General features: G+C 40.6%; 1 protein-coding gene across 3 annotated transcripts; it reads left to right on the forward strand.

The window, feature by feature from the left end:
* Positions 1 to 4,419: 4,419 nt before the first annotated feature.
* LOC113013947 (kelch repeat and BTB domain-containing protein 12-like) lies at positions 4,420 to 9,100 on the forward strand. Of its 3 annotated transcripts, none has more exons than XM_026155198.1 (10): positions 4,420 to 4,569; positions 5,301 to 5,476; positions 5,888 to 6,069; positions 6,170 to 6,302; positions 6,540 to 6,773; positions 6,887 to 7,245; positions 7,331 to 7,604; positions 8,103 to 8,250; positions 8,337 to 8,534; positions 8,615 to 9,100. In XM_026155198.1, the coding sequence occupies exons 2-10, from the start codon at positions 5,306 to 5,308 to the stop codon at positions 8,761 to 8,763; spliced, it is 1,848 nt and encodes a 615-aa protein (XP_026010983.1). In that variant the 5' UTR covers positions 4,420 to 4,569; positions 5,301 to 5,305; the 3' UTR covers positions 8,764 to 9,100. The 3 variants fall into 3 exon arrangements, with proteins under 3 accessions (XP_026010983.1, XP_026010985.1, XP_026010984.1); XM_026155200.1 differs by lacking the exon at positions 4,420 to 4,569 and adding an exon at positions 5,065 to 5,168; XM_026155199.1 differs by lacking the exon at positions 4,420 to 4,569 and having other exon boundaries at positions 5,181 to 5,476.
* The last annotated feature ends 1,002 nt before the right edge of the window (positions 9,101 to 10,102 follow it).

Consider the following 10,102-nt stretch of genomic DNA (forward strand, 5'->3'; position numbering starts at 1 on the left):
GCGAGACACAATGATATTCAAAAACTACAATGAATGTAAACTGTAAATAACTGCGACACACCATGAAACATGAACCACGGGAAAGCTATGAAAAACCAGTGGCATACTATGATATACAAACTATGAAGGTGGGTGAGACACTATGTACATGAGCTTTAGGGGATTTTAAACTAGAATATCCCAGAACATGAACTGTGGCCGACAGGGCACAGCAAGGGGAGTGGTGGTGCGAGAGTCGAGGACGGAGAGGCACTGAAACAGATGGGAAGAGTCAGGCTGGTTCTTGTAGGAACAACAGAATAAATCCAATCTGATTTGTCTGAACAGTCTTACTTGATTGCAGGTGGATTAATGAGAGAGAGGAGGAGGCCTGGGTGAGTCAGTAGTAGTGATCCGTGATTCCAAAACAGCAAGAGCAGGGAGGCAGGCAGACTGAGAGTTTAGTGGCTGTTGAAGAGTGACTGGAGATTAGCGTTCAGGCGAGTGAAGCTATTGTAGGATTGCAATCACACGCGTCCAAGTACTCCACAGCGTGGCTGGCAAGAAAGGGTATAAAAGAAGAAAAACTAATGACATGGCCTCCTTGTTCACCTGATCTGAACCCCATTGAGAACCTGTGGTCCATCATCAAATGTGAGATTTACAAGGAGGGAAAACAGTACACCTCTCTGAACAGTGTCTGGGAGGCTGTGGTTGCTGCTGCACGCAATGTTGATGGTGAACAGATCAAAACACTGACAGAATCCATGGATGGCAGGCTTTTGAGTGTCCTTGCAAAGAAAGGTGGCTATATTGGTCGCTGATTTGTTTTTGTTTTGTTTTTGAATGTCAGAAATGTATATTTGTGAATGTGGAGATGTTATATTGGTTTCACTGGTAAAAATAAATGATTGAAATGGGTATATATTTGTTTTTTGTTAAGTTGCCTAATAATTATGCACAGTAATAGTCACCTGCACACACAGATATCCCCCTAAAATAGCTAAAACTAAAAACAAACTAAAAACTACTTCCAAAAACATTCAGCTTTGATATTTTTATTTTATTTTTTTTCTCGCCTGTCCCATTTGGTTCTTTAGCCATCAGAATTGTTGTCTGAAGACCAACAAGGATACCCAATGGATTTACTTTGCCAAATGGATCATCGTGGCATTGCCGTATTGGTCCATTTGGTCGATCTTTGTTTTTATTATTTATTATATTTTATTTTCAGATGTTACAGACGGGACAGACATGAGTGAGAGATAGGAAAGGGAGAAAGAAAGAGGAAGGAAAGGAAAAACAGAAGGGGAGAGGGACAGTGAGAAAGGGGGGGAGAAAAAAAATAAAAATCTCCTGGATCACCTGTTGAGAGAAGAATAGAAAACAAGCAAAAAAAGACAAAAAAAAAAAAGAAACAAAGCAACATACTAAACACAACACCATCGCATTAATCTAGCTAAGTGTAAACAGCAGTAAATACTAAATATTCAATGTTGTTGTGCAGCACGCAGGACAGATGTGCTTCGAAGTAGCAGCCAAGAAAGGTGTAATTTGGGTCTACGAGCAGTGAACACCCGTGTGCATACCTGTGTGGATCAGCATGCTTGCATTCCAAAGGTTTCTCCATGTAACGATCTGCTAGGGAGTGTGGGGGGGCCACAGCCCCGTCCTCCAGGGTGTGAAGCAGGTATGGAGGAGATCAAAACTCCAGACATCCAGAGGCCCCCAGAACACAAGAGACCATGGAAGACCAACAGAGGGGCAGCCGCGCCACTGTTCCAGTAAGAGCTGAGGAGAGTCCCAGATGAGGGTTCACTCAGCAGCCGCGGAGCAGAAGCCAGGGGGAGTTGCAGTGACGCGCCCGTGAGCTCCGCCGGCCGCCAGCTGTGCCTGAGTGACCGAGCCCCAGGCCGAGAGGCCGGGGGCACCCCACCCCCGAAGGGGCCCGAGCGAGCCCCAGGCTCCAGGTCCCGATAAGCGGCCGCCAAGGAGTGAGCCGGTGTGTACCTGGACGCCCACCCCCAGACACAAAGAACCACCAACGCACCGATGTCTGAGGGAGTCCGCCACTGGCAGGGGAAGTGGTGGTGGGGGGAGATAGGCCTCCAAACCTTGGAGGGCCTGAGATGTCCCCAGAGAGGTGGCGCCTGACACCCAACCTGACATATAGACACAGACATACAGGCACACACAGACACAAACATCCATTCCCACCCTCATGCTCTCATATACACTTACTCCACACTCAACCAACGTGGAGACAGACATAAAGAGACGCTGTACACACGATCACACTCCCCAAGCGTACTCTAAGCCCCGGGTCTAGGTACCCTTGCCCCTGGAGGGGGGGAACTGGTCAGTCAGCTGAGACTGAAGAAGTCACCTGGATGAGTGACGAAACGTTTCTCCAACTGAAAATGTCCAGATGAACAGAATCAACCTTTGGGATTTACTTACCTGGATGATTAAGCACGCATCAAGACGTTATTTTATTAAAAATTTTAAAATGTTAGCAGCACAAACAAAAATGTTTGCAGCACAAACCAGCACAAACGTTTGACATCAATTTTGTTTGATTCCATTAATATGGGGGGGCTGGTTGACCTCTGTTGACCTCTAGAAATCTTTGTTAATATCTTTAAAATGATAGCGGCACAAATAAAAAATTTTGCAGCACAAACGTAGCACAAACGTTTGACATCAATTTTGTTTGATTCCATTAATATGGGGGGGCTGGTTGACCTTTTGACCTTTACATTTTCATTAATATCTTTAAAACAGAGGCAGCATAAACAAACATTTTTGCAGCACAAACCAGCACAAACGTAGCACAGTTGATTGACACCCATTTTGTTTGATTTAATTAATGTGGGGGGGCTGGTTGACCTCTGATGACCTCTAGAAACTTTTATTAATATCTTTAAAATGATAGCAGCACAAACTAAAATTTTTGCAGCACAAACCAGCACAAACGTAGCACAAACTTTTGACATCAATTTTGTTTGATTTGGGTAATGTGGGGGGGCTGGTTGACCTTTTGACCTTTACATTTTCATTAATATCTTTAAAACAGAGGCAGCATAAACAAAAATTTTTGCAGCACAAACCAGCACAAACGTAGCACAAACGTTTGATACCACTTTTGTTGGATTTGAAGAAGGTGGGGGGGGGCAACTTCACTCACATGTAAAACATTTATACAACAGCAGCATTTCAGAATAGTTTTTTGTTTGCTTGTTTGTTTGTTTTATAGATTTTTGATTTTTGTAATAAAAATGCTTTGATAATAAAGCTTACATGGATGATACCGATTTCTTTTAGTTCAAAAAAGGTTATAATTTAAATTATTTTGGAAAGCACCCTTGAAAACCAGTTTCTGTTTCTTATCTGGACTTGTTGTTGATATGTTATTGTGATGTTTTTCAACAGTGATTTGATTATACCTTCTAGAAAATGTCCACTCTTTCTTTTTTTTGACAGACTTTCAGGAAAAACAGAAGCTGTGGATTGAAATGTTGCCTTTGTATAAATGTTTAAATAGTTTTTTTTTGTGTGTTTTTTGTTTTTGTTTTGTTTTTACTAGAGAGCCAAATGTGCTCAGACCTTTTTCCCCATTTTTTTTTTTATTTTTCTAGTATCTGTCACTACTATGAACTTAGGGCCCAACAACATTTAAAGCACCAAAATGGTGTAGGTACCATCTGTAACCAGAGAAGCTGCTCCAGCTTTTTAAAAATTTTTTTAAAAGTCCTCCTTTAAGTGACAGAAACGTCAAATTATAGACTTCCCAACTGAAACTTCTGGGAATATTGTTGGAAATGGAGAAAATAACTTACCATTTCACTTTAAATTTTTTTTTACTTATTTCATAATTTTAACAAATCATTTTTTTTGCAGTGGCAGAAAAATCAATAGAACTTTTTGAAAACAGTTGACTCACAGTCTTGTGGACATCCAAAGCCTCAACAATCACCTGCATTAAAGCCTCATCAGTGAGTTTCCCAAATTAACAAATAGTTAGTTTTATATTCTCCTTAGTTTTAATTTATTTGTTTTAATTTCTTTCAAAGTCTAGTTTTTAATTTTTATTTTATAAAAAAAAAAATCACATAACTTTAGATTTTAATTTAATTTTAGTTAACTATCTTCAAACATACCTGTTCACGTCATGTTAATTATTCATGTGGTCTCTTAATGAAATTGCACATTTTTCCTTAAAATAATTCTATAGAATTATTTTAAGGAAAAATGTGCAGATTTCTCTTTATAAAGAGAAATCTGCACATTTTAAAGTAATGAGAGTGAAACGCTGCATGAATGAGTTTAAGGACAGACTGTTCAGTCATGTATAGAAACCTGAACAGGCCTGCAGCCCCACCAGCACTTGCTGGTCTATTTTAAACTCGTTTTTGACAGTGAACATGCTGTTGACCCCCACTCACCAAAACAAAATGGCACAGAACACGAGAGAACTGGCAGCAAACAAAAACTTGACACAAACAGCCCAGCCTGTGTTGTAGTTTTGGCAAGGAAAACTGACGTAATCTCATTTTAATACTTCTAATCTTGGTTCTTTGGACAACACTGGTATGGTAACTGTTTTTCTGCATGTGCTTAGCAAATATAATGCATGCTATTTCTGCTTCTCTGAACCGTGTGTGCGTGTCTGTGGGCTGTTTATGTGTAGCTCACGCACACAGAGTGTGGTTATCAGCTGCAGGGGTGGAACCACAGGTCAACATGTAGTAGAACGTAATCTACAAACAGGTCAATGCTATTTAGCTTTATGAAGTATATTAAATGTTGCATTAGTTAAGGCAGACTCTTTAACATGATTGGTGTACATGTCAACGTAATTTATAAAAACAAAAGAAAGATGTCCTCATTTGAACCGCTGTTCACACTTAAAAGCATGATCAGAGTTCACACTGCTCATGTGTTCATAATATAATGGCCATTGTGACTGGCATGAGTTAGCTCACTCATGCGAAGCACTCCCGGCTGAGCTAATGAATACACTTGGTACTCATTAGCTCAACGCGAATAAACAAAAAGTGGAACTAAATATGCTCCGTGCATGGATCAGACCCACGGAGGAAAAGTGCATAGTCATTCAGTCTCACGTGGGAGAAAACTTTCCATGCAGTACCTACTGACAACAGCGAAGCTGCGATAGTGAAGAGCAGGTAGATGCAGTTGAAACTGCATACAAGTGTGCATAGACCAAACTTTCACAGATGTTCACTCATTTTGTTTATTGATTTATTTAATTGTAATTACTGATGCATTTTCCACAACTCCCCTCTCTTCAAAACAAGAGTCCATGGATGCTGAGGTGCTGCACTCTGCTCAAGCAGAGCATGGCTCACTTTTGCTAAGGCAGCTAGAGAGGATGAGAACAACTAAGGAGCTCACTGACGTGGTGCTGCTAGCTGAAGGGATCCCCTTCCATTGCCACAAGGTGGTGCTGTCTGCATTCAGTCCTTACTTCCAGGTAAAATAGTCAGGAACAATAAACCGTATGCTTGAAGGAAAATGAAGAACACTATTTAAATTATTTGCAATGCAATTATTTTTATTTTCCTGTAAAATACCTGAAGATATGCAATACTCAAAAGCACTTATGCACTACATAAAATTACTTCCATATTACTTATTATTCTAAACATAATACTAAAATCTACTTACAGTATAATTATTTCTTTGTTTCCGGTAATTTCAAATAAAATACATTGGAAATCATGTTGTATTGCAGGGGAATTAAGCCGTTCGTTGCAGGCCATATTATAAAGTGTTACCATATTTTTTATTATTTTTTTCTGAACTACTCCAAGCAAATGCATTAATGAGACGCAAGGCTGTAGTTGTATCATTTCCTACTGTTCTGGTGAATCATTGTGTCCAGGCCATGTTTACATGTGGTCTGAAGGAGACGCACGGAGGAGAAATACCACTCAGAGACACTTCTGCACAAAGCTTAAGGCTGCTGCTGGACTACATGTACTGTGGCGAGCTCCCACTAACAAACAACAACATCCAGGGAGTGGCCGTTGCTGCCTTTCTGCTACATGTAGACGGAGGCTTCAGGTGCGGTGAAACTGACAGAGGGGTAATTGGTAAAGGTGTCACCTGCTAAAGTGCAAGTTTTATGCTTAAGAAGTACTCTCCTTGTTTTTACTGAGGTAAGGTTGTGCCAGAGTCACATGGAGGCCTGTATGGACCCGTCAAACTGTGTTGGTCTGTACCACTGGGCCAGGAACTTGGGAGCAACTAGCCTCGCTGACTGTGCCTTGCGATATCTTTGTCAACACTTTTCACAGGTAGGGTTTAAGTATTACCAATGTGAAAGAATCCCTCAGTCATAGTCTTTAAAAATGTTCATGAACCTACGATTAATGAAGTTAGGCCTGCCCTAAATTATCAGAAGAATCAAAGTTCAGTGAAGCTTTTGAACACTGAGGAAATCTCTGAATATCTTTTGTTCATTTTGCAATGTTATTCTTATTTTATATTCATTACTTACAGTATACTGTCTTTCTTTATCTTTGTTTAACTAGGTTTGTGAAGAAGAAGAAGTGCTAGAGCTGAATGCTCAAAGTCTTGGGGAACTGCTTGGCTTAGATGACCTTAACGTATCACAGGAGGAGGTTGTTTTGGAGCTGGTGCTGCGCTGGGTGGAAAAGTACAGGGGTGACTCAGAAAGGGAAGCCCAGGCTGTGGAGTTGCTCAGGCATGTCCGACTGGAGCTTGTGGATCCTGGATTTCTTTGTAAAGCAAGGAGGAGAAACCCGGTATGAAGAGATTGGAATGAGGTCCAAATATAATAAGGAGCAAGACTCCCTATTTATATTTGTCCTGAGATAAGTATATAGATATATCATTCTTATACTTATGATTCTCTCAGGTGCTTCTGCGGGATACTGAGTGCTTTGGGATGATTGATGCTGTTCTCCAGACGTCAGGTCTCTGCGAGGCCGCAGCTCCTCCTCGCCGAGCTCTTCGCTATGGCATGGAGACAACAGATTTGCTCCTTTGTTTGGGTGGTGTGAATAAGGAGGGCGTCCCTGCGCGGCGTGGAGGACTTGCTGACCTCAGTTTTTGCTTTGACCCCCATGCTAGGAAGACTTACTACATCCCCTCTCCCCTGAGGGGCTGCAGCATAGTGGGACAGATCACAGCAGGCGCAGTGAGCCGAGAAAACATCATAGTGGTGGCCGTAGAAGCAGAAGACCAACATCGAACGAAGGGGGTTGATATCTACAGGTTTTAATCCCTTTGCATATCAGAAATCTTTTTATCAATAGGCACCACACTGAATTAACAAATGAACTACTTGTTTATCTTCCAGGTATGACAGTTCAGAGGAGAACAGCTGGGGGAAGTTGTGCTCAGCAGCTTACAGGGACATGTATGCTTTAGGGCTCATAGGAGATGCTCTCTATTTAATCGGTGGTCAGATGAAAGTGCGTAATCACTACGTCATCACAGACAGCATGGAGCGATGGTCGCTGAAGAGAGGAGGCAGCTGGCTCAGCTTTGCTCCTCTGCCTCTTCCATTAGCCAGTCACTTTGTTGTGACACTGAAGGAGCATCTTTATGTGCTGGGGGGGTGGACACCACAGGTACCCAGACTCACCATCTTAACCGTTTAAAGCCTGAGCCATGAAATAATTGCCCCAAAAATTCATCTTTTTAAACTGAGTATTTATGGAACCTTCTTACAAAATAAAAGAAAAAATGTATTTGTATATGTGAGTTTGAATTTTTATCATACTTGTTGTGTCTGGCCTTTTTTTTTTTACATGGTATTAGTTTAAAATGTAATGTAAAATTTATTTAGGTTTTTCACGGGGAAAAAAATCATACTGAAGTTGTGGAAGTCTCAAAAATTTACAAAAACTTGCCATATAAAATCCACAAACTGGTTGTTTTTCCCCTGAACATTAACATCAGTATTGTACTTTTATTTAAAATCATTTTCGTTTTTTAAAAACAATTCCACACGATAGAGATGGTGAAATAGTTACTGAAATATTTCTGCTTCTCATTTGTCCAATATGTCCCCATGTCCTCATCTTTTTCTTCATCTCTCTGCCTAAATCTCTCATCCTGCCATTCAGGATCACCCTGACGACGAGCCTGACAAGCTCAGCAATCGTGTGTTTCAGTTTGACCCCGGCAAAGACAGATGGACAGAGTGTGCCAGCATGAAGTACTCCAGGTACCGCTGTGGGTCAGCTGTACTCAATGGAGAGATCTATGTATTAGGTCAGTCTACCAAAACACATAACTGTATCTATGTTAGTATTGTGAAATTTCTGCACTGGAGCAAAAGTAGATGCGTTTGTTTCCAGGTGGTATAGGATGCGATGGAGAGGACCGTGGGCAATCGCGTCGTTGCCTGAGCTCCGTGGAGATCTACAACCCAGATACAGACACCTGGAGACCAGGACCAACCGTCCCCACATCCCTACTTTCCCTTCGAACGAACGCCTCCAACGTAGGAGTAGTGGATGGAAAGCTCTATCTCTGTGGATACTACAAGGGGGCTGGTCAGTTACTGAATGCCTGTCAAATAATTTTTAAAAGCACTTTTGCATGCGCTCAAATAATTTTTCTCTAATGGCTGCAGGCCGTCATGAGATCATCACCAAGGAACTTTTGGAATTGGACCCTGCAGACAATGTGTGGACAGTTGTGGAAAGACGAGCAGCCATGCACGACAGCTACGACGTCTGTCTGGTGGCTAATCTTAATCCTCGAGATCTCTTCACACCCTAATCCAGCTCCTGCTGGGCCAGTGTGTGTGGAAAGTAAGCGTCTATACGCTAAACCCGGAAAGTCTCATTCAAAAAAGCTTTATTCACTCTTGGTATTTGGAAAAAAGAATAACCAGATTAATTTTCACTATAATTAACTAACAACTTATTTTTTTGCTATATGAGTATCCAAAGTCAAACTTTAGATAATGCAGTTTTATGTTATATATCAATGGGACATTAGCTGTAATTAAATATATATTGTGTTGTACGATATGTTCAGTCAAAAGTCTGTTTGTTACATGTCTTGTCCAAGCAATAAATTTTACCTGTAAATGTAAGAATAAAAGAAAAATCAACATTCTGTTCTGTGTAATTTCTATATGTGGTATAAACTGTTAAACTGCACGTGTTAGTTTAAGGTCACAAAATCTTGCCTATACAAAAGTCCCTTCCACCACTTTAACTCTTCTTTCAGTAAAAAGAAGGATGGCAAGAAAAAAAAGCTAATTTTATATTTAACAAGCTATTTATTTTGCTCTTCCATCAAACTACAGAAACCACAGAAGCCTCACACTGATTGCTACTTGTTTTTTGTTGTTGTTTTTTTCTGTGTGTTGTCAAACATTACTTGGACTGAAAGGATGTCAGCAGAAGAACTTGGTGACCTCTTAGTGAGAAAACATTTTAAATATATTTTCCTCTCCTTTTTTTTGGATAACTGCATGTTGAAATGATATAATAATAAAATGAAATAATAAAGTGACGTGAAAAAGATGGAGGATTCAGGTGTGTGTTAACGCAATGCCACAATCTTACCAGGAATGGACGTCCAAGTAGATTTGACCCAAGGTCAGACTGTGCAATGCTCATTAACTACAAAAATCCCAAAAGACTCTCCATGCTTCAATCAACATGGTAGAACAATGAACACCAATGAACACATCTGTATACCAAAGTATTCTTGGGTCAGATCTGAAGACAGTGGGTCATAAAATCGGAAATTCCCAAGCATTCACACAATACCTGGTCTTTCATGCACTTTTTTAAACGAATAATAGTGATATAGTCAGTCTAAAAAAACTCTACATTGCCCTTAAAAAACCATTTCAATTCATTAAGATGAATGCAGATTTCACTGTAGTATTTGATACAGCAATCGTGACTTGAGATAACCTAGCGCATACTTCCAGAGTTCTTTGAAATTGCCATTTTGTGAGACCTTGATGATGATAGATGATGCCGATAGTCTGGGAGGCTAAATTTAATGTTTTAGACAACAAGTGTCCTCGCGCAAGGATACAAGAGCAGGTGTGGGCTGGTGGGAGGTGCGCTTGCAAGCATGAGAAACGAATCTCACA

The sequence above is a fragment of the Astatotilapia calliptera genome, chromosome 20 (assembly GCF_900246225.1).
Source record: "Astatotilapia calliptera chromosome 20, fAstCal1.2, whole genome shotgun sequence".
Classification (NCBI taxonomy): Eukaryota; Metazoa; Chordata; class Actinopteri; order Cichliformes; family Cichlidae; genus Astatotilapia; species Astatotilapia calliptera.